Genomic DNA, 22,493 nt, shown 5'->3' with positions numbered 1-22,493 from the left:
GGATATCGATTTATATGGCAAGTGGCTGCAGGTAATGAATCCCCCCAATGGTGAACACTACAATTGTAAACTATGTGAACAAGAGCTGGGACATACTCTCCAACACTGTATCTGTGATTGCCCTGTTATACGTGACTTCACACCAAATGGTATGAGGTACTTTGAGCTCTGTAATTACTTCATACACTCAGGAATATTGGAAGATATTCTTGTGCTGAACCCAGGTTTTGCTAGTGGAAGCTAATAGATCAGCCTCCCATCTTATGTTCTCTCCTGATTCCATGTATGACTAACCATCCTGTGAGATGGGGATATTAAATGAGCTTATACCTCCTTTTTGATCTTCACTGTATAATCTTTCATACAGAATAAGGTAGCAGCATTTTGATGTGTATACTTAAGCTTGCTTGCTAAAAAAAAAAACAAATAAAAAATTAAATATAAATGCAGTTATATTGCAGATAATTATCAGTGTGTTGCACCAAGGGTCTGGGCATAAAAAAGGTCTTTGGTGCTTGTCTAAGGTCACCCTCGGAGGCCTGACTACCAGGAAATACCATTTATGAGGAGGATTTTTTTTCCAACCATCTCGTTTATTGGCTACTGAATGACACCCTTTATGAGAGAAGAGGTTTTACTGGCGAGTGATGTTGGGAGCAGCGGAGGTGGGGTGGAGGCCGTGGGTGGGGGAGGCGGTGTAGGGGCGCCCGGGGGAGGGGGGGAAGTGGAGGGGGAGGGGCAAGGAACGAGAGGTGAGGAGGAGAGAACTCGTGAAATGAATGAATGGTGATGAGGAGGGGTGAGAATGATGAATTTTGAAGAGATGTGATGGGATAGGAATGGAGAGCGGGTAGGAAGGTAGGGATAAAGAAGGGAAGTGGTGAGGTGGAGGGAAAGAAGGGATAAAGGGGAGGTGGAGGAGAATGAGGTTCAAAGAGCAGTGTGAGAGGGGATGAGTCAGGGTAGTGTCAGAGACGGACTTGTGAGGGAAGGTGTAAAAGAATGTTGGAGATAAAGAACAATCAGAATGAAGGAACTAATAAAAAATTGTGATGAAAGACAATTTTGCTAAGCCAGTCCAACTATATAGCACTTAGAAGGGATATGAGGACAAGGATCTGAGAAGGAATAGTGCCCAACCATTTGGAACGTTTGGGATCGAACGCCGACCTGCAAGAAGCGAGGCCTCTGCTATAACCACCAGTCAGTTGTTGGATCCAGAGTAAGGGAAGATAAAATATACATTTGAAATAGCAAATGGAGGATGAATAGGTGAAAATAAGAGGGAAGAAACAAAGTAAAAGCAAAATTATAAATTTAAGGAAAAAAAATCTTCACAGGTTATTGCCTTCTTTTGGCAATTACTTAAGTATTAACAGTAGAAAATGTTTAGCAAAATCAACAGCAGAACAACATTAACAAACAACAACAATATCGGCATAATTAAGCAAATTGCATAGTAGGCCAAGAACTGCGTTCTGGCTACTAGGTACAACATATATATATATATATATATATATATATATATATATATATATATATATATATATATGTATATATATATATATATATATATATATATATATATATATATATATATATATATAACATATTTATATATTCAAGAATTTGTGGAAAATAACTTCTAATTTAATATTATGATTTATGTTTGGATTGATCGAGAATTGGCCGGATCAAAGAGCATTTTGCATTTCCACCCATAAATATTTTTAATTTGCAACCAATATGTAATATATACATCGCAGTTGCATTTTTTAAAAGAGAGTTCTCTGTTTCAAAAATGAAATGTGAAAACACTTAACATTAAATAAATTCAGTGATCGTTATACATGCCATTTACTCCAATGGGGGAAAAAATATCAACTAAATTTAAAACATCAAATGAATGTGTCATAAAATATGTTCTCGATTACTTTGTTGCTGTTTTTTCCTTTCTGTTCGAGCTTGTAGTGTGGAGTCTGGCCTGCTGGCAGCGTTAGGTTAGGTCCGTCTGGCGGCCATGGTTGGGTCATGTATTTAGAAGCTTGGCTTCATCCCAAGGGCTGGGTTTAGTCAGGATGTTGGTAGTGAATGAGGTTGAAAAGGCCCGAGATTGAACAGGCCAGAAGTTGAACAGGCCAGAGGTTGAACAGGCCAGATGTTGAACAGGCCTGAGGTTGAACAGGCTAGAAGTTGAACAGGCCAGAGGTTGAACAGGCCTGAGGTTGAACAGGCCAGAAGTTGAACAGGCCAGAGGTTGAAGCAGACCTGAGGTTGAACATGACCTAAGGTTGAACAGACCTGAGGTTGAACAGGCCAGAGGTTGAACAAGTCAGAGGTTGAACAGACCTGAGGTTGAACAGGCCTGAGGTTGAACAGACCTGAGGTTGAACAGGCCTGGGAAATGGGTTCAATTTAACCACACAACATTTCCATGGTTAATATAATTTACACATGTTGGAGGTTTCATGGAAATTCCGGCATGAACAATAATTATTCATTACGTCTCATGAATAAGTGTATAATAGTGCAAATAATACCGAATTTTAGTGTCCACACATGTAAATGTAATACCAATAATCATATTCAAAATCATATTCAAGAAAATATTCAACGCCATTAACACTGCATTTATAATTGTTTATTGATGCATATTTACGCATCTTTTCGAATCTGAATGAGTACGAAAATATTGCAGAAGTTATAACGTATAAACACCCGAAAATGAAAGTAGAATTTGATAATAAATAACGTCTCGCCAGTAAATATTTTACATAATCCATCAGAGTTACATAAAGCTTAATGCTTATCGATTATAATAATTCAATTATCTTTTCTCTTTCCAGATGCTGCCTCGTCCATCCTGTCATCATGCATTCTAGTGCTGTGTTCCTTGCTTACGTTATGTCTGTGTAGACGAACTTAATGTATCCCTTAAAAGCTTCTATGAAGTCTTTTATATTCTCCCGTGCAAGTCAACTCATTTGATATTTCCACTCATTGTCATTCAACATTCCTTCGTATGGAGACACTTCCGGACACTCGCTGTGATCACTATGTAATGAGAGGTTTATTAACGTCACCGATTTAAAGATTTTTTATAGAGTTTCGGCTGCTACCATAGATAGGTCCTCAGTCTATGATAATACGCTTTTATAGTGGCCAGGTGCTTTATATTATAACGAATAAATGATTTATACCTATATTTAGTTAATACCCGTATGATTATTGAATAAAATATATTATGGAAAATCTGAAGTGTGTCATAACGAGATCTTAAGCGTGACATGCGAGTTTCAGAACTATATATTTGAAAGGTAATTGCAACGATTCTCAAATAGCATGATCAGTAACTAATATTTACCGTTCAGGGTCATTGCTTAGGTTCCAGGGGCCTATATACGGTATCAGATAGGTCTAAAAGATCTTTAAATTGGTGACATTTAGAGTTTATATATAAATAAATAAATATATATATATCCTTGTCTCCCCCACCCCCCTCCCCATCCTCCAGGGTTCACGACAGGCTAACCAGTGGGTTACCTGAGATAGAGACTCCTTCCCCTGGATGCTGCTCTCATCTGACCTCACTCATCTCATTTGGGCTATTTTCACAACCTCATCGGCATGTCTGCTAAGATGCCTGATTTGTATACATTTATACATAGTCACAATTTTCAGCTGAGCAAACTGTCAGATCCAATTCCCCAAAGCATGTACGATAAGGTGTGTATGTGTGTGTGTGTGTATGGGGTTTATGTATACTTATACATATGCTCGTGCACAGCTCAAGAGGGCACTGTGATGTCTGAAAACATACAACACTCAATGTGTATGACTGAATATTGGTGGGATTTATTATGATTTTTGTACAGATTCAACAATATAACTGTTAAGTCTACGTTCTTAATACAACACGACACAGAGACAGTGACAGACAGACATACCGGATGGGGTTTCCAGGCACCGCCGGGTAATCCATCTAGAATATATATATATATATATATATATATATATATATATATATATATATATATATATATATATATATATATATATATATATATATATATATATATATATATATATGTTACATGAATAACTCAGAACTGACATAGGCACAGTTATGTGAGAAAGACAAGAAAAACTCATACATTTATATTTTTGATGTTTATGTAACTAAATTGCAGATATAAAGCGTAGAGATCTTCGATTGCAGTTCAGATTAACAGATTACTGTACATGCTTGCTTGTTTGTTTGTGTGTGGGAGTGTGTGTGTGTGTGTGTGTGTGTGTGTGTGTGTGTGTGTGTGTGTGTGTGTGTGTGTGTGTGTGTGTGTGTGTGTGTATGCGAGCGAGCGAGCGAGAGAGAGAGAGAGAGAGAGAGAGAGAGAGAGAGAGAGAGAGAGAGAGAGAGAGAGAGAGAGAGAGAGAGAGAGAGAGAGAGAGAGAGTGAGTGAGTTTGAGCAAGCGTTTTGGGTGCAGTAGCGTGCGTGAGTGAATGAGCTGTTATACCCAACACAGTACCCTCCAGCGTCTGTCACAGTTGATGACAAAGTCAGACAACGTCACCGTGTATTAAACACACACCTACACGTGTTGTCATACCCCAGGTATAGACTTCCGCTGTATCTCATACCCAAACATGTGTCATGACCCTTTTGTGAGTTCACTTACGAACTCATGTAGTAATGAATTCACTCATTTATTCACATGCAATATACAATTGAGACCAACCTTTTGGATTTCTACTATAAACATACACTGTACAAATAAAACAATGAGCTATTATTTGCTACTCTCCTATTAGTACCAATTAAACCTATAGAACTGTACGCAAGAAACTGTGAATATTTTTCTAACACACTCCCGCACAAACTCGGGCACAGTCACACACACACACACACACACACACACACACACACACACACACACACACACACACAGTAGAGCTCCGTCCTTCCGGGTCAGAATTGCCTCTCTAACTACTCATTAAACAACCTATTATGTGGAAAGTGAGTTTGTTATATGTGAAGTTTCTTGTACATATACAGGGATAGAGAGCATGTGAATGAAATATAAAGTTGAGAGAGAAAGACTGTGAGAGAATGACTGAGAGAAAATTTGACAAAATGAGGTGAATAAATGAGAGAGAATGACAGCGGGTAAGAGAGAATGAGAGAATGATAGAGAGAAGAAAAGAGAAGAATATAAAATATCAACGAAAAGACAAAAAGAAAGTAAACAAAAAATTGAGAATTAGAAAGAGGAAAATTGAGATAGACGAATATGAGAGTTGAGTATGAGGTGAGAGAGAAGAGGTGAGAAGAGAGAGAGAAGATGAGGGAGAGAGAAGAGGAGAGAAGAGAGGGAGAAGAGGTGGGAGAGGGAAGAGAGAAAGGAAAGAAAGAAGGGGTGAGGGGGAGCGAAAGGAGAGAAAGATGGGTGACGGGGAGAGAGAGGAGAGAGGAGAGAGGGGAGAGAGGAGAGAGAGGGGGAGAGGGATAGAGGGATAAGGGGAGAAAGAGGAGATAATAGAGAAGTGAGGGCAGAGAGAGAGAGAGAGAGAGAGAGAGAGAGAGAGAGAGAGAGAGAGAGAGAGAGAGAGAATGAGAAAGATAGAAAGATAAACGAGAGTTTTGTAATTCACACCAAAACAAACCCAAATGAACTCATCTGTTCTAGCCATAAATAACTCATAGAACAAATGTGTGCAGAATGAACACAATGTTACAGAGCCAATATGTTTATACCTGGACACACTGTAAACAAACACGTTTGTTATGAGGTGGTCGTAACTCAGGCCATCAACAACAGCACAGTGAGTATGTCAACATGTTTATGATGCGATGCTCTGTATACCGCTTCAATGTTATTATATTTGTGAAGCAAAGGTTTACTAACTATTATATTTGTGAAGCAAAGGTTTACTAACTACAGTGTCATCATATTTGTGAAGCAAAGGTTTACTAACTACAGTGCCATCATGTTTGTGAGTCGAGGTTTACTAACTGCAATGTCATCACATTTGTGAATCAAGGTTTACTAACTACAATGTCATCACATTTGTGAAGCAAAGGTTTACTAACTAGTGTCATCATATTTGTGAAGCAAAGGTTTACTAACTAGTGTCATCATATTTGTGAAGCAAAGGTTTACTAGCTACAACGTACAAATCCTGTGAGAAATCATTGTATCATACTGTGCGCACAAATGAAGAATGATAATAAAGAGTCTAAAATGTTTCTATTTGACTCAACCTTTCTACATGTAGCCAAACTAATACTTCATTATATCAAGTCTGTTCAAGACTGATTAATCTGTTATTATATATATATTATATATTATATATATATATATATATATATATATATATATATATATATATATATATATATATATTTATATATATATATATATATATATATATATATATATATATATATATATATATATATATATATATATATATATATATATATGCATTAAATTTTAGTTTAATCTTTCTTCAGAATATCTTTTCTTATTTTATCCTAATATTGAAGTCATTTTTCTGGGGGAAGTTTAATTTTCACCATAAAAACTGGGTTCAGTCTTTTACTTAGACTGGGCTCGGTCTCTCAGTAAGCTGCTGCTTACTGAACAGTCTGGGTTCAGTTTTCGGTAAGCAACAGCTTGTAATTTTTTTAATCCTAATGATACAGAACAGCTCATTCATTGGCTTATACATATAGCATATCAACATATTTATACTCCTTAAACCTTTCATCTTTTTTTTCTGACATATCGCTTCGTTTAGAGGATCTCTCTGTATCTTACTCTTTGTCAATAGCTCTTGCAATCCTTCATCGCTGCCTCTGGGGCTTTCCTTGTGTTAGGCGGACAAAACCTAGGAACTATAACTAATTTTCCGTGAACATTCTTTGTCTCTGTAAGAAACATTCAAATGTGTGCTGAATAAATCACTGTCATTGCTGGTATGGGAACCTTCATTATATTTTCAATATCCTGTCTCTCTTCAACTTCGACGTCGTGGTGTGATGAGGTTTGCTCGTAAGCAACACCACAGTGGAACAACACCCCGGATAAACAACACCCCCCCAGTGGAACAACACCCCAGATAAACAACACCCCCCCAATGGAACAACACCCCAGATAAACAACACCCCCCCCCCAGTGGAACAACACAGTCGAATAACATCGCAGTGGAACAGCACAGGGGGACACCCCAGTGAAACAACACAGTGGGAGTACACAGTGGAATAACACCCCAGAGGAACGCTGGAATAACACCCTCAGTGGAACAACACAGTGAAACACCTCCACAACGGGACAACAACACAGTGATTTTAATGGCTGGAATGGAAGCTTTGATCCTATTCCGAGAGATTTTTTGTCTACTGTCCATCCAAAGAAGAGCCGGCCTCCGTACGTGCACTGATCCACCAACTGTCAGTTGCTCCTAAGCTGCATTTTTACTAGATTTTTACAGTAACGTTTCTTCCTTACAGCAATGTTTACACATTAACAAAAGTGACAGCAACTAATTCCTCGTCTAAGGGATCAAGAATGACAATATAGAAATCGACAGGCGTTCCTTCGTACCAAAAGAAGAAGACAAAACACGTCTTGTACTAAATTTTCATTTTAACGCAAAATAAATATCCTAATGTTACAAGCATGAGTTCACAGAGGATCATTTGACACAAATCATCTCAAACACACAAGTACACATGCTCCGGCTACACGACAGTGAGAACACGCCGGGGGGAAGGAATGGAGCCCAGCGACTTGGACGGTCGGAGATTGAACGCCGACCTGCATGAAGCGAGACAATCGCTCTACCGTCCAGCCCAAGAGGTTGGGCTAACGAAACACCGAGTCATTTACATACCTACAAGCACAAGCATAATGTGTGTAATTTTTATGATGATTCCCATACAAACGTTAATTAGCTGATAAAGAATAATGATACTTTAACATTATACTGCATTACATTTATTTATTCGAACGGGGGTAGACGCGTCGAACACAGAGGTATAAGGAAACATTAGAAGGAATAAATAGTGCTGAAGCCATGGCTTTATTTAATGATTTAGTAAACAGAAAACTTCTTACGTTTGTCAGCTACCGTCAGCCACAATGCTTGTGAGCAAATATCAGCCAACTGGCTTATGACCAGAGAGTGGGGATAACCCCGTGTTGTCTAATGATCATTACACAATTGTTTACGAGTTAAACCAAACCAAACTGAATGACAATTTGATTTTTTTTTAAATTTCTATACAGATTTAATTCGCAATATGGTTTCCACTGCAACACGAGACTGTTGTTAGTACGAGAGTTGTGTGCAAGCAAACAGCGCTCGTTGAGTCCCCCGGCAGCGCCCTCAGGATGGTATTGGCCGGACGGGGGAGATAAAACCCAGCATGCTGTGAGGGAATCTGATTATGGCGAGAGTGGAGTGGGGAGGATGAGGGAGAGGCTAGGTAATGGGGAGTGGCTAGAAGGGTTAGTTGGGTGTGGGAGGGGTTCGTAGGTGTAAGAGGTACATGGAGGAGATGGTGTTGTGTTTCAGAGGTTCGTGGGAAGGGGAGGTGTGTGTAAGGGGATGACGGTGGGACGGGTAATGGAGGCAGCTGGCAAGGGACCACTAATGGGACTTGGGTAGAATTGCTGTCAAGTGCTACTTGAGGTGCATACAGACGTGAGAGTAAGAAGGGAAAGTACAGGGGGGTTGAAGGTAAGGAGAGGGCTGATGGGAGGGAGAGGAAGAGGACAGAAAAGGGCAGACGCAAAATACCAAAAAAGGTAAATCTCCTTCTCAATTCTCTATGGAATAATGTTCGCTGCAATATAGAGTAGTTACGTTTGATTTTTTTTGCAACAGATATATCTGAACATGTTAATTGCACTTTTGGTGCGTCCTTTTGGTGATGGCTGGTATACTCTGATATACCTGAATCCCCACTATTCCCACTCCACATACATGAACACTCCCCTACATCCCCCCCCCCCACACACACACAAACACACACACACACACACACACACACACACACACACACACACACACACACACACACACACACACACACACACACACGCACACGAACACACACGCACACACACACACACACCGGTGGTGCATGGTAGTCTGGTGGATAGCGCGCAGGACTCGTAATTCTGTGGCGCGGGTTCGATTCCTGCACCAGGCAGGAACAAATGGGCAAAGTTTCTTTCACCCTGAATGCCCCTGTTACCTAGCAGTAAATAGGTACCTGGGAGTTAGTCAGCTTTCACGGGCTGCTTCCTGGGGTGTACTCACCTAATTGTACTCACCTAATTGTGCTTGCGGGGGTTGAGCTCTGGCTCTTTGGTCCCGCCTCTCAACCGTCAATCAACTGGTGTACAGATTCCTGAGCCTACTGGGCTCTATCATATCTACATTTGAAACTGTGTATGGAGTCAGCCTCCACCGTGTGTGTGTGTGTGTGTGATGTGGAGAAAAAGAAAAAAAATGTAGTTAGTAAACAGTTGATTGACAGTTGAGAGGCGGGCCGAAAGAGCAGAGCTCAACCCCCGCAAGCACAACTAGGTGAGTACAACTAGGTGAGTACAACGAGGCGAGTACACTACTTATGAGACGGATCAAAACATAAGAGGACTCTTATTCTCCACAAACTGAACTAGTTGGTTCCAAGAGGACGCCTTAAAAATATCTTTCGGTAACGAGAACGAGAATAAATATCGAAAACATCGAAACAATTAAGCGCATCTAGAGGAGAGTACATCTAGATGTGTACATGTAGGAGAGTACATGTAGGAGAGTACATCTAGGAGAGTACATGTAGGAGAGTACATCTAGGAGAGTACATCTAGGAGACTACATTTAGGAGAGTACATCTAGGAGAGTACATCTAGGAGTACATCTAGGAGAGTACATCTAGGAGAGTACATCTAGGAGAGTACATGTAGGAGAGTACACGAAGACTGGAGGAGAGAACACCAACATAACCCACAGCAATAGTAGACTCTTCACCAGCGTCACTAACGAGGAGTCCTCACACAGCGTCACTAACGAGGAGTCCTCACACAGCGTCACTAACGAGGAGTCCTCACACAGCGTCACTAACGAGGAGTCCTCACACAGCGTCACTAACGAGGAGTCCTCACACAGCGTCACTAACGAGGAGTCCTCACACAGCGTCACTAACGAGGAGTCCTCACACAGCGTCACTAACGAGGAGTCCTCACACAGCGTCACTAACGAGGAGTCCTCACACAGCGTCACTAACGAGGAGTCCTCACACAGCGTCACTAACGAGGAGTCCTCACACAGCGTCACTAACGAGGAGTCCTCACACAGCGTCACTAACGAGGAGTCCTCACACAGCGTCACTAACGAGGAGTCCTCACACAGCGTCACTAACGAGGAGTCCTCAGACAGCGTCACTAACGAGTCATCTTCCTGTAACTCCCTCGCTACAAGAGAGTATTAAGGCTCGGCCCATCTCCATAAATCTCATTCTCTGCGTCACTCAGGCCGCGTGATGGCGTATTAGCGAGGAAAAAAAAGCGAGACCTCGTTATTTTCATAAAAGTTATTGGGATTCATTTTGGGAAATAGCTCCTGAAAATTCGCCTTCCCGTTCTCTGCCTACGGATAACATCCCTGAAAATACCTTTTAACTGTCAGTTTCAGTGTTGAAATGGACCTTGATTATATTGTATTCCGGTAGAGTATGTGGTGATGAGCAGCATAGCGCACACACAGACACACACACACACACACACACACACACACACACCCACACACCCACACACACACACACACAAACACACACATACACACAAGGACAAGGGGACACAGGTGGAAACTGAGTACCCACATGAGCCACAGGGACGTTAGAAAGAACTTTTTCAGTGTCAGAGTAGTTAACAGGTGGAATGCATTAGGCAGTGATGTGGTGGAGGCTGACTCCATACACAGTTTCAAGTGTAAATATGATAGAGCCCAGTAGGCTCAGGAATCTGTACACCAGTTGATTGGCAGTTGAGAGGCGGGACCAAAGAGCCAAAGCTCAACCCCAGCAAGCATAACTAGGTGAGTACGCGAACAGCCTCGAGCTCTCCTTCATCTAAGCCACTCATGTTCAGCCTCTCTCTCAAGTCCTTCTCCTCCTCCTCCTCAAGCATCCTCGTCCTTCACCCCCCCTCCTCACTGGACAGGGAGACGGGTGGTGGAGGGTGAGGACGGCAGGTTGAGATGATGGGTCCACAAAGACAGGCCTGTCACACCTGCCCCACTCACCACCCATTGTCCCGTCTCCAGGCGACGCCACCACACGCTCACGTCAACAAACTATAGGGATCACCTCTCTGGTCACCCCACAAGGTTTTTGTCTCTGGTTTGGTTGGTAATTTTCCAACATAATAATTTTGTGAGTTTTTAATGTATTGATGTACATCCATGTATTCTAAATTAACTAGATTACTCGAGTTCAAATCGATGATTTCTCTTGCATAATGAAACGAAGGGATTACGTTGCATTTGCAATCTATGAAACAGGTTGTAACATCTCGTCATATTTACCAAATGTACACAAATGACCCACAGGAGAAGGTGTGGCAGTGGTCAAAAGGTAGTGAACTTTTGACCAGATATCTTAGAATAGAGAAGAAAGAACAACGTGAGAGGTAATTTTGGTGGAAGGAGAGAAAGGACAAAAGAGAAAACGGATGTCACCACAATAGGGAAAGGAGCAGTAGGGAAAACATGACCACGACATATAAGATTCTAGGCACGGCAACCACTAGACCCACTAGGTGAAATTTCCCTGTCGAACCGAAGCTGCAAACATTCACTGTTGGTCATAGATAGTTTTTACACAACCCCAATAACTGAAAAATTATACATCTAAAACCAAAATTCAACAGAGTGGATAGGAAAGTAGCGGCTAGTGTTTAGGACACGAAATCCAAAGCAAGAGACTTAAGATACCAATTAGGAATAGGCCTGAGAACGTCCCTAGAGTAAGATAATTCCATGGTATGAACTTGAATTTTTTGTTAGAAAATAGTAAACAGCACTTACCTGATACCATATCTGTCAACAAAATCCTGCGAATATTTAGCAAAACAAAAATTTTCATCGAACCAAAACATGAGGCAGAGAACAACAAATGCAAGCAGCTGGGCTGGTCAGGACTGATATAGACATATTATTTATGTACAATTTTCCAACAATTCCACTGCATTAAATCTGAATAATAACTGTATTTAAATTAATTATCGACAAAAATATTAACGAATATTATAATTATTGTGAAAATAGCGTCCAATGCAGCTTAAATATTACCTGAAGACTAAGTTTATACAAGTTTGGCCATTTTATAATTACCAGAATAAGTGACGTACGAAGTTTCGTAATCTATAATTCTCTGTAATCCCCTTCTTGATGTGTCATTAATCCTCTGTGACATATAATCTATCATTCGTTCTGAGTTGAAGGTTTTCCTAACACATTAAAGTTGGGTCTGTGTATATATTAACTATTTTGACTATGTTTCAATAATATGCCTTTGATAATTTAACATTTGAAAGCACTTGGTGTTTTTCCCGTTTTTATGGCTATTTCCACATAATATAAAATTGTGTGTGAAATTCTTGCGAATGTACATTAGAGCAAGCGCAAACATATACGCACACACACACACAAACACAGACACACACACGCTGGAAGACAGAGGAGTTAGGGGGGGGGGGGACATTTTAGATGCTGTTTTTCCAAAGGACTACTATATAGTAAGGAAAGAGAGGGAAGGGAGAGGAGGTAGAGGAGTGACCCTGCTGATAAGGAAGGATTGGAGTTTTGATGAGATGGAAATTCCGGACAGTGACGGGTTCAGAGATTACATAACAGGAACTATAACAATGGGTGAACCTAAGATAAAAGTGGCAGTCATTTACAACCCTCCCCTAAATGACAGAAGACCTAGACAGGAGTTTGATAGGAACAACATGGCAACCATTAATATAATAGAGAGAGCAGCTTCAGTTGCCTGCAGAAATATTGAGAAAATTCGTGTTAGAATTATTAATCTTACTTTTTCGGTTATATTTAACAACATATGATTACAAGAAAGACTGCTACCAAAATATACTAATATATATACATATATATATATATATATATATATATATATATATATATATATTTTATATATATATATATATATATATATATATATATATATATATATATATATATATATATATATATATATATATATATATATATGCGGAAAATCCACAGAGAAATATGAAATGAGGTGAACGTTTCGGCTTGTTAAAGCCTTTGTCAACACCAGACTGACTGAAGTCTGGTGTCAGTTTCAGTCAGTCTGGTGTTGACAAAGGCTTTAACAAGCCGAAACGTTCACCTCATTTCATATTTCTCTGTGGATTTTCCGCATAAAATGATCAGTGTTTTGTGATCGTCCATTGCATATATATATATATATATATATATATATATATATATATATATATATATATATATATATATATATATATATATATATATATATATATATTGCATTTACCGTGTGATATTACTTTATAAATTAATTACATTTGATTACATGTAAATGTGAACCCAGTGATTACATTCCATTCGTAAAAAATCACATGTATATCAGGAATTACCCATTTGTGCTACGCTAATTACGTAGTATTAAACTGATTTGTAATAAAAGAAGATTAAGGACACTTTTAAATAGAATTATAAAGAGCAAGAGTGAGTCAATATTCATGAAGGTGAGTTGTGAACGAGAGATTATTAATTAAACAGAAGAAAAGAAAATTTGACTTAATACCTACCCCAGGAAGCCTCCAAGGATAGAGACTAGTACCACTTGAAACACAAACCGAAACTGTCTCTATTTTCCGCTTGTTACAACTTGTAATATAGTTGTTACATCTTGGCTTAACGTGTTTATGACGTATTAGAACGTTGTTACAACTTGCTATATTGGTTGTTATAACTGGTTAGGTGTTATAACTTGTTCGATCGTTGTGCCAACGTCGTAGTTTCGGTGTGTGTTTGGCGGGGTACCAGAGCACCTGCTCTCAGGAAGCCTCCAAGAATTACAAAAGTTCTGTAAACACTTTGGGTAAGACTCCAAGATCATCTGGGCATCCTCTAGAAAGCTTCCACAGAAAGTCTAATTGAAAAATATCAAATACAAAAAGTTACCAGCTAGGAAGTATTTTATTTTGTGTCCTCTTTTCAGCACCATCTGTGAGCAGAATATCCGACAAGACTCTCGGTTGCTAAATACTCAAAACAATACAACTAATTTTAACGGGATATATTTTGATATTGCAATATTCTGCCATTTTTAAATGAAAATTATTTCGTGACGGTTGTTTTATTGTACTTGGCTGCTATCAGGCCGAAGTCTGAGGGTATTGGGTATCTTTGTCCCGGTGTAATTGACTTAAGGGAGGAGGGGAGCAGAGGCGAGGTGGGTATTCGTCCTAGCGTTCCCACTGAAGATCTAACACGAGATAAAAACACCTGGCTTGACGTTCAAACACCTGGCTTTACGATCAAACTCCTGGCTTGACGTTCAAACACCTGGCTCCATTTATTCATTCCTACACTCAATTCATGACCCATCTAACACAACGCATTTCTAGACTCTTTAAACTGAGTTGTCAAAGTGTCTCTTCAAGAGGGAGGTTCCTGACGCCCGATATTAAAACAGCATGGAGCATTTCTACACACAACTGCGACTGAGCTATTGAGTAGTAGCTCAGTCGATTAAGGCAGTGTCTGGGATGCTCCCGGACGCAGGTTCGAATCCTCGTCACGGCCCTTGTGGATTTGTTCCAATAAAATGGCTTTTCATTCATAATTATAAGGTTTGGCGGCTGGATTAACGAACGTGTAGCCATTGTTTACGAGGACGGACTGTACAGAACTGTACAAATCATCACAATTTGAGTAGTTCCTGGTTGTCTTCCCTCTTCCCAAGTGGCCGATGTTGTGTTGTTTGTGCCTCTTCACAAATACGTCGATCCCTTTAACATATAGTCGTATGTTTATATTAAAACTAATTATCTCGCTGTTATTATATTCCATATTCATACATTTTCTTGATTTATAACTGCATTATATTCTTGAGAGAAAGTGAGACAAGATATTTCCCCAGTAATTAGAACGGTCGCAGTAATGACTGATACCATGAAAAATGTTCATTCATTTTTCAGGAATATAAGGCAGCTAAATGTCGCCAGAATATTCATTACACCGCTAGTGTCGTGTATCAGAAAAATGCATTTGGTTCCGAGAATCGTCCTCCAAATTCGCGATACTTTCTTGTTTCGCTCTTCAATTGAATTTCGTCATACGACGACACTCCTCGTTACCAATCATTTCCAGTTGAAAAAATGAAAATGATAAAAAAGGTGAGAATATCGTACAAGAGTGAGTATCACGGGATATTTAGCAGTAGGACCCGCATGCTCTGAGGGATGATTAACTTTTATGTGTGACCTGAGAGCGAGGAGACCACCGTCTTCTTGAAGTGTAATTAATGGAGTATTTTTGTAACTTGTAGTTTAATGGCTCAGTGATGTTTTACGACTAACTCACATGACTCTGTGATAAAGGTATAAGTGGTATTAAAATGTGGAAAAAATGTGTAATTGACTCGAAACGGGTCTCTCTCTTTCTCTCTCTCTCTCTTTCTTTCCCTTTCTCCCTCGCTGACGTTCTAATAAATATTGCAAGTTAAGACTTATTTGATTCTATGGCAAAGTGTCGGCGCAGTAGGATCACAGCTGGAAGATTCTGGGTTCGATTCCCATGGCAGGACAGAAGCAGTTGGGCAACGCAGATAACGTAGCTACGTGTCACCTAGGAGTAAATAACTACCTAAAAATTATGCAATTGTTGTGGATTGTACCCGAGGAAGGCCAGCTTTAGGCCTAGAGAGCCTGGCAGCTGAGTGGACTGTGCTTCGGATTCGTACCTGAGGTTCCAGGTTGGATCCCCGGTGAAGGCGGAAACCAATAGGTAGAGTTTCTTTCACCGTAATTACTCTGTTCACCTAGCAGTAAATTGGTACCTGGAAGTTAGACAGCTGCTTCGGGCTGCTTCCTGGAGGTGTGTTACAAAAAGGAGGCCTGGTCGAGGACCGGGCCGCGGGGACGCTAAGCCCCGAAATAATCTCAAGATAACCTAGAGATAAGGGGACTCTCGATAACCCCAAAAAGCTGCCTGTTCCAACTATCCGAAACCATAAGAAGAATCATACTTTATTTAATGTTCGGTTACGTTCATATTAGTTATAAGGAGCCCAACACACAGGTATGAATCAAATGTAAAAAAAAATCGGTCCGTCTTGCACCCTTGTTAAGTCACACTATCATTTAGCATGTGGGGATTGAGTCGGGTTCCGCTACGCTATTGGTGGAACCTGATGTCTGTACCTGGTACAGGATAAAGTTGGAGGTATTTGTGAGCCAGAAATTTTGTAAGGTCAGTTAATCTTATTTATCGAAAATATACTCCATACAGTATGTTCTAGATGAGAGTCATATAAGGAATAATGATCACTAATGGAGTTGTGATCTTTAAACTGGGACAGTCAAAGCGATGCTGTTTTTGTCTGAGCGTCTTGTGTTGTGGAAGCCTCTCTAGGTTGTCCACTTTGGTAATCAACATTGGTAGCTTAGATAATATTAATCGCTTACATAACCGTAAGGCCACTGAGATCTCTCGTGTTTAAATATTTTGCAGGAAATATTTTTAATGTACAGATCCCCAGCACGAACAGGTTGGCGGATCACAGTGAAATGACTCGATTTACGGGCCCACCCGATCATGAGTCTGGATTCACTACCGCAGACCGAGTGACAGAGTAAAGTATACCGCCTTCATTTACCTGAGTATTTGTGAACCAGTTGGGCGTTTACGAGGCAGTGGGGCTCACTGTTATACTCTGGAAATTTACTGAACCTAAGAGGAATACACAACGTTTGCTCAGCGAAAATCAAACTTAGACCCTGAAATGACAGGCAAAATTTTAACTTAGAAGCATGGAAATTTTTAACCCAGGTCTCAAAAGCCCATCTTCAAGACTAGTAAAATGTTTGTTAATGCAGTAGTCGTCCTCCCTGTTCATGAACGAACGACACTTTACTTCTGACTCGCTTTTTGCAGGCAATCTTTTCTCGAAAAGTGCTTCGTTGACATCTTATGGTTGATGTGATCTCTCTATCCGCCTGCACATGGTCGGTCCAATTGTCAATTGAATCCAAAAGCTATCCTATTCCAGGGCGACCTATAAGCAAAATTGTAATATTGATTTTTCAAATGTTCTGGTAAAGTATCGTGTTTGATTACACAATATGGAAAGGTATTTTTGGTTAACTAGTTATCGATTGGATTTCTATATTCCTCTCCACCCTAAATTGCTCCCATCTTTCCTTCCCTCTTCCTCTCGTTCTCCCTCTCCCTTTCCCTCTCGCTCCCTCCCTCTCCATCTCTCCCTCCCTCCATCCCCTAACACGCTCATAAACTCTTGTTTTCGTCATCGCCACAGAGCAAGAAAAACTCAGCCTCCTCCCACCGTCTGCCCAGCGATTCATCTCGGCAAAATTCGGAGCAATATTGAAATAAGTTTGGCCAACTCTGTTTATATCGGCAGTTGAGCCTCATTTTGCTGATTTATGCGTCGTTATGTCCGGTTATTTCTCAGGCGAACACAGCCATAAATGACTCGCGGTGCGCAGGATCTGCAAAAATCGTAAAGGAAACAAAAAAGAAAATTAAGAAGTTGTGAGCAATAAAAATGACGAAGAGGTCAAATAAAAGGAAAAACATTAAAGCCGATGAAGACAATATTGTTTATTTTAACTTGGTGGAAACTGATGTCTTTTTCCTGGCGAAATTTTATGTCTGTGACTTTGTTAAGTACCAAAGTTGGAATAATTTTAACGCGTCTAACGCCACCACGTCCGACGGAAGGTTCGGTAATCATTTTTTATCTTTCCTAAACCACTAAAGTATGTTTGTTTATTGTCGACATCAATTTTCAGCGGCTATTTTGTTTTTTTTTAAGGCATTTTGTTGTCGTCAATTACGAGAGGAGCTTCTTGTATATCGTTGTTCCAGTGATTATCATTTAGTAATTAAGTCACCGAGATGTTGAACTACATGTTTCTTTCATTTCCGTCTGTTTAGCTGACTGTGCTTTTTATGGTTTACTGATTTTGCGTGCGTCTTATATCTGCTTCTATGCCTCACTGTCTGTTCCTCTCTATGAGTCGACAGAAGGAAGAACAGAGCTCAAAAAATGCATAATTTCCTAACCACATAGGAAGAGATCATAGGAGGATAGAGGAGTAGTAGATTTTCTGATACACGTGAGACAAGGCCAATCATTATTATAGAAATTGAACGTATTTAAGGGTGATTAACGATATTCGCCAACTAAACATTTAACGCGAATGGATTACAGATTATTTACTTCTTGCGCTCCAGCATCAAATTACTCCGACTTTGATGCACAATAATAACCCAAAGACCAGATGAAGGCAATTGTAAAATTTTATTTAACAAAATTGCTGTCACAGGTTTTAGTAAACAAACCCGGATAAACATGAATTTAGCAATATCTCGTGGGAAAAAACGTGGTTTCGGTATCAAAAACAAGCGAGGTGTTTTATGAGGTGTTTTGCTGTCAGAGTTTACAGAAAACTAAACTCTTTTATCATGAACTCCCTTTAAAAATATATATACCGTAGCAAATTAATTAAAAAATATCAGAGTGAAATCAGAGGCGAATTTGGTTTTATTAAATGCAACATATGGTTATTTATTGAGCAATGCCTCGGAGATGCGCAAATTCAATTCTAGAAGAGAAAATAGATTGGGGAGAGGTACGGAACAGTTGATGTTATGCACAGTGTATTGATATCATGTATAGTACAACTGATGCTGTGCACAATTGTTTTCTTGTCTTATTATTTGTTATCCAAGACCCATATATTAAAATTAAAATTTTCCGAGTCATATAATCCCTTTAACTTTGTTGTTCTCCTGTATCTTAAAGTTGAGATCTATTTTACGAGAAAGTGAGAGAGAGAGAGAGAGAGAGAGAGAGAGAGAGAGAGAGAGAGAGAGAGAGAGAGAGAGAGAGAGAGAGAGAGAGAGAGAAGAGAGAGAGAGAGAGAGAGAGAGAGAGAGAGAGAGAGAGAGAGAGAGAGAGAGAGAGAGAGAGAGAGAGAGAGAGAGAGAGAGAGAGAGAGCAGGCGAAAAACACACAGAAATCAAGAGTGTAACATCATAAGATCTAGACCTCACTTCCCTGTATTCACTAAGGTAAACACAAATATGTAAGCTTATAGTAACTCTTACACCTCTCCCTCCTTCCCCCTCTCTCTCTCTTTCACCTCCCATCTCCCTCCCCTATCCCCTCCCTCCCTCCTCCATCTCCATGTCTTTGATTTAATACCACCAGACAATACCTTCGGTTGATTAGTCTAGGCAAGAGGCTGCGGCCAGCCAAGCCGTCAGGATTACATTAGTGAGCCCCAGGCCGGCCGTCGGCACCTCCTGAGGTTAGAGGCAAGGGTGCCGCTCAGAGACCTCGCTGCGGGTGTAGGGTGCCGATAATGACACACAAGTGGTTGCCCACAGGGGGCGGGAGGGGGAATGGACAATGGATAATGACTGTTTGGGAGAGTTGATTTGAGAGGTCCAGAGTTGGGAAATTGGCTGTTCGGGAGGTTGGAAGTTGGGGGGAATTAGCGAAGAGTTGCGTATGTTGGGGAAGTCAGTGATAAGTTGCGTATGTTGGGTGCTTATAGTTGGTGGGCGCCATACAGTGAATGTGTTGGGTGTAGGAGCTGGGAGGGTGGGTGTAGGAGCTGGGAGGGTGGGTGTAGGAGTTGGGAGGGTCGGTGTAGGAGCTGGGAGGGTGGGTGTAGGAGTTGGGAGGGTGGGTGTAGGAGTTGGGAGGGTGGGTGTAGGAGTTGGGAGGGTGGGTGTAGGAGCTGGGAGGGTGGGTGTAGGAGTTGGGAGGGTCGGTGTAGGAGCTGGGAGGGTGGGTGTAGGAGCTGGGAGGGTGGGTGTAGGAGCTGGGAGGGTTGGTGTAGGCGTCAAGTGCGTACCAGAGCGTTCGTATGGGCCATTGTCTTGATTACATTCGTGTCTACAAGCTGAGAAAATTTGATCCAAATGCGAGTCGATCTATGAATGAATGACAGATGATAAAGGGATGCCATCGAGAATGCCACAGCGAGAGTGAGGCTGTTAATGGCTGAGTGCCATTAATGGTAGTCCACGAAGTTGGCAATATGAGAACATTGGCCAAATACATCTCTCTGGTGTTAAAGGTCTCTGAAATATTGACCAGCCGAGCTAGAACTGGTAGAGACTAAAGCCGAGTCCTATCGCGCGGTTCACTACCTTCCCATTCACCTGAGCTCTAGGAGACTCGAACCGTGGACCCTACCCTTGTGAAGCCGAAGCTCTATCGACCGAGCTAGTGAGTGGTCTTAATAGACCCCAAGTGAATGGAATGTTTATTTCCAGGGAAGTGTGAGGATGACAGTTCCCTATGTTCAGGCTTCGTGTTATGTGGTGTAGTGCAGGCAAGTGACGAGAGCAGCCTCAAGATGGCAACAAACTTTTACTTCATATAAGGTTTTTACAAACCCGGCAGCCAATAAGGTACGAGATGCACTTTAGTTCCTTAAATTTCTTGGCTGCTTTTACTCTTCATGGTCACTGGAGAGTTGAGCCTGATCCCCATTATGTAAGCTTCATCACTGAAGATCAGACATGGTCCCCTCATCTCCAGGAAGCATCATGTAGTCTACAACATAGTCTACTATATGATGTCTACTACATCATGTAGTCTACTACATGATGTGGCACCCAGGTACAACCTCATGTAGTCTACTCATGATCTTCGACTGTTTTCGCTGCCTCAAATGTAACCTGTACTTACTTACTTAGCCCAGGTTGAAATTGCTACAAGTTAATGATCAATGAGTGTCGTAGCAGTCGGTATTTCCTCACCAGTATTGGTGAAGGTTAGAGTGCAGCCATCAGCACAGTCCTGAGCTTCAGGAATCAGGAGTGAGGCGTTGAAGAAGACATTTCACAACAAGGGTCGAAGCGCACTCGTCTCTCTTCTCCGTGTTCCTCCTTCCCATCCTATCCTCTCTTCTCTCATCCCCTTTCCTTGCTATTCCTCTGTTCCCCTTCTTTTCAATCCCTCTTTTCTCACCGTATACCTCTCTCAATGTTTTCCTTTTACACTCGAAGATACATTCCTCCCCTCCCACTCTCTCTTCCTTCCTACTGTTCTTCCTGTGCCTATGCACCATTTCTCCCTTTCCCTTTTCTCTCTCTCTCTTCGTCCTCCCTCCATTCCCTCCCTCTCTTCCCTCCACAGCTCTCTCAAGTGAGAGGTTTTCCTCCCAAACCTAAACATGCCAGTCTGAACCAATCTTGTCAGTGTGAACACCAAAGAAAAGGAGAATCGAGGGCTTAGGAGAGAGTGAGAGGAAAGAGTGAGAAGTGAGAGGAAAGAGTGAGAAGTGAGAGTAGGAGGAGAGACTGGGAGGAAAGAATGAGAGGGGGGAGAGAGAGAGAGAGAGAGAGAGAGAGAGAGAGAGAGAGAGAGAGAGAGAGAGAGAGAGAGAGAGAGAGAGAGAGAGAGAGAGAGAGAGTGTACTCACCTAATTGTACTCACCTAATTGTGCTTGCGAGGGTTGAGCTCTGACTCTTTGGTCCCGCCTCTCAAACCGTCAATCAACAGGTGTACAGGTTCCTGAGCCTACTGGGCTCTATCATAGCTACACTTGAAACTGTGTATGGAGTCAGCCTCCACCACATCACTGCCTAATGCATTCCATTTGTCAACCACTCTAAGACTAAAAAAGTTCTTTCTAATATCTCTGTGGCTGATTTGGGCACTCAGCTTCACCTGTGTCCAATTGTGCGTGTGCCCCTTGTGTTAAATAGCCTGTCTTTATCTACCCTATCAATGAGTGTGTGTGTGTGTGTGTGTGTGTGTGTGTGTGTGTGTGTGTGTGTGTGTGTGTGTGTGTGTGTGTGTGTGTGTGTACGAGTGTGTGCGTGTTTATGTGTGTATGTGTGTGTGTGTATGTAACATTTGTGGCCTCGCATTCTGGGATATGTGTTATCAAGATAATCTAATAACCTCGTGGAAATATGACTGGAGCTACATTTTAAAGTAAATAAGAAATAGTATACACATTCATGTTCCAACCGCACCAAAGAACTTCAAGAGCAACCTCTATCAGACATGTATTCTCACGATAACACAAAGTTTTAAACTCGGACCAAGAGCTTTATGCCTGAAAATGTCCCAACTTTTCTGAATCGAGTTTATGTACCTGCAACATGTTTCCTGTGATCACTGACAAATTCATTTATGTGA

The 22,493-nt window shown here is 41.0% G+C and overlaps 1 protein-coding gene and 1 long non-coding RNA gene across 3 annotated transcripts in view; both read left to right on the top strand.

The window, feature by feature from the left end:
• The window catches only part of LOC123748840 (nephrin), a 224,492-nt gene extending 220,495 nt beyond the window's left edge, over positions 1-3,997 (top strand). Inside the window, exon 9 of the mRNA XM_069332432.1 lies at positions 2,847-3,997. Within this exon, the coding sequence (XP_069188533.1) occupies positions 2,847-2,926 (80 nt within the window). The 3' untranslated portion in view covers positions 2,927-3,997. The remainder of the gene's footprint in view (positions 1-2,846) is intronic.
• An 89-nt stretch (positions 3,998-4,086) lies between these two features.
• Positions 4,087-6,243, top strand: LOC138369298 (uncharacterized). Of its 2 annotated transcripts, none has more exons than XR_011229803.1 (2): positions 4,087-5,894; positions 5,965-6,243. It is a non-coding gene; the product is annotated as an uncharacterized lncRNA (long non-coding RNA). The 2 variants fall into 2 exon arrangements; XR_011229802.1 differs by having other exon boundaries at positions 5,926-6,243.
• Positions 6,244-22,493: the final 16,250 nt, after the last annotated feature.

This window comes from Procambarus clarkii, chromosome 27 (genome assembly GCF_040958095.1).
Source record: "Procambarus clarkii isolate CNS0578487 chromosome 27, FALCON_Pclarkii_2.0, whole genome shotgun sequence".
Lineage (NCBI taxonomy): Eukaryota > Metazoa > Arthropoda > Malacostraca > Decapoda > Cambaridae > Procambarus > Procambarus clarkii.
The sequence above is the reverse complement of the archived record's forward strand: the minus strand, read 5'-3'. Positions and strand labels throughout refer to the sequence as shown.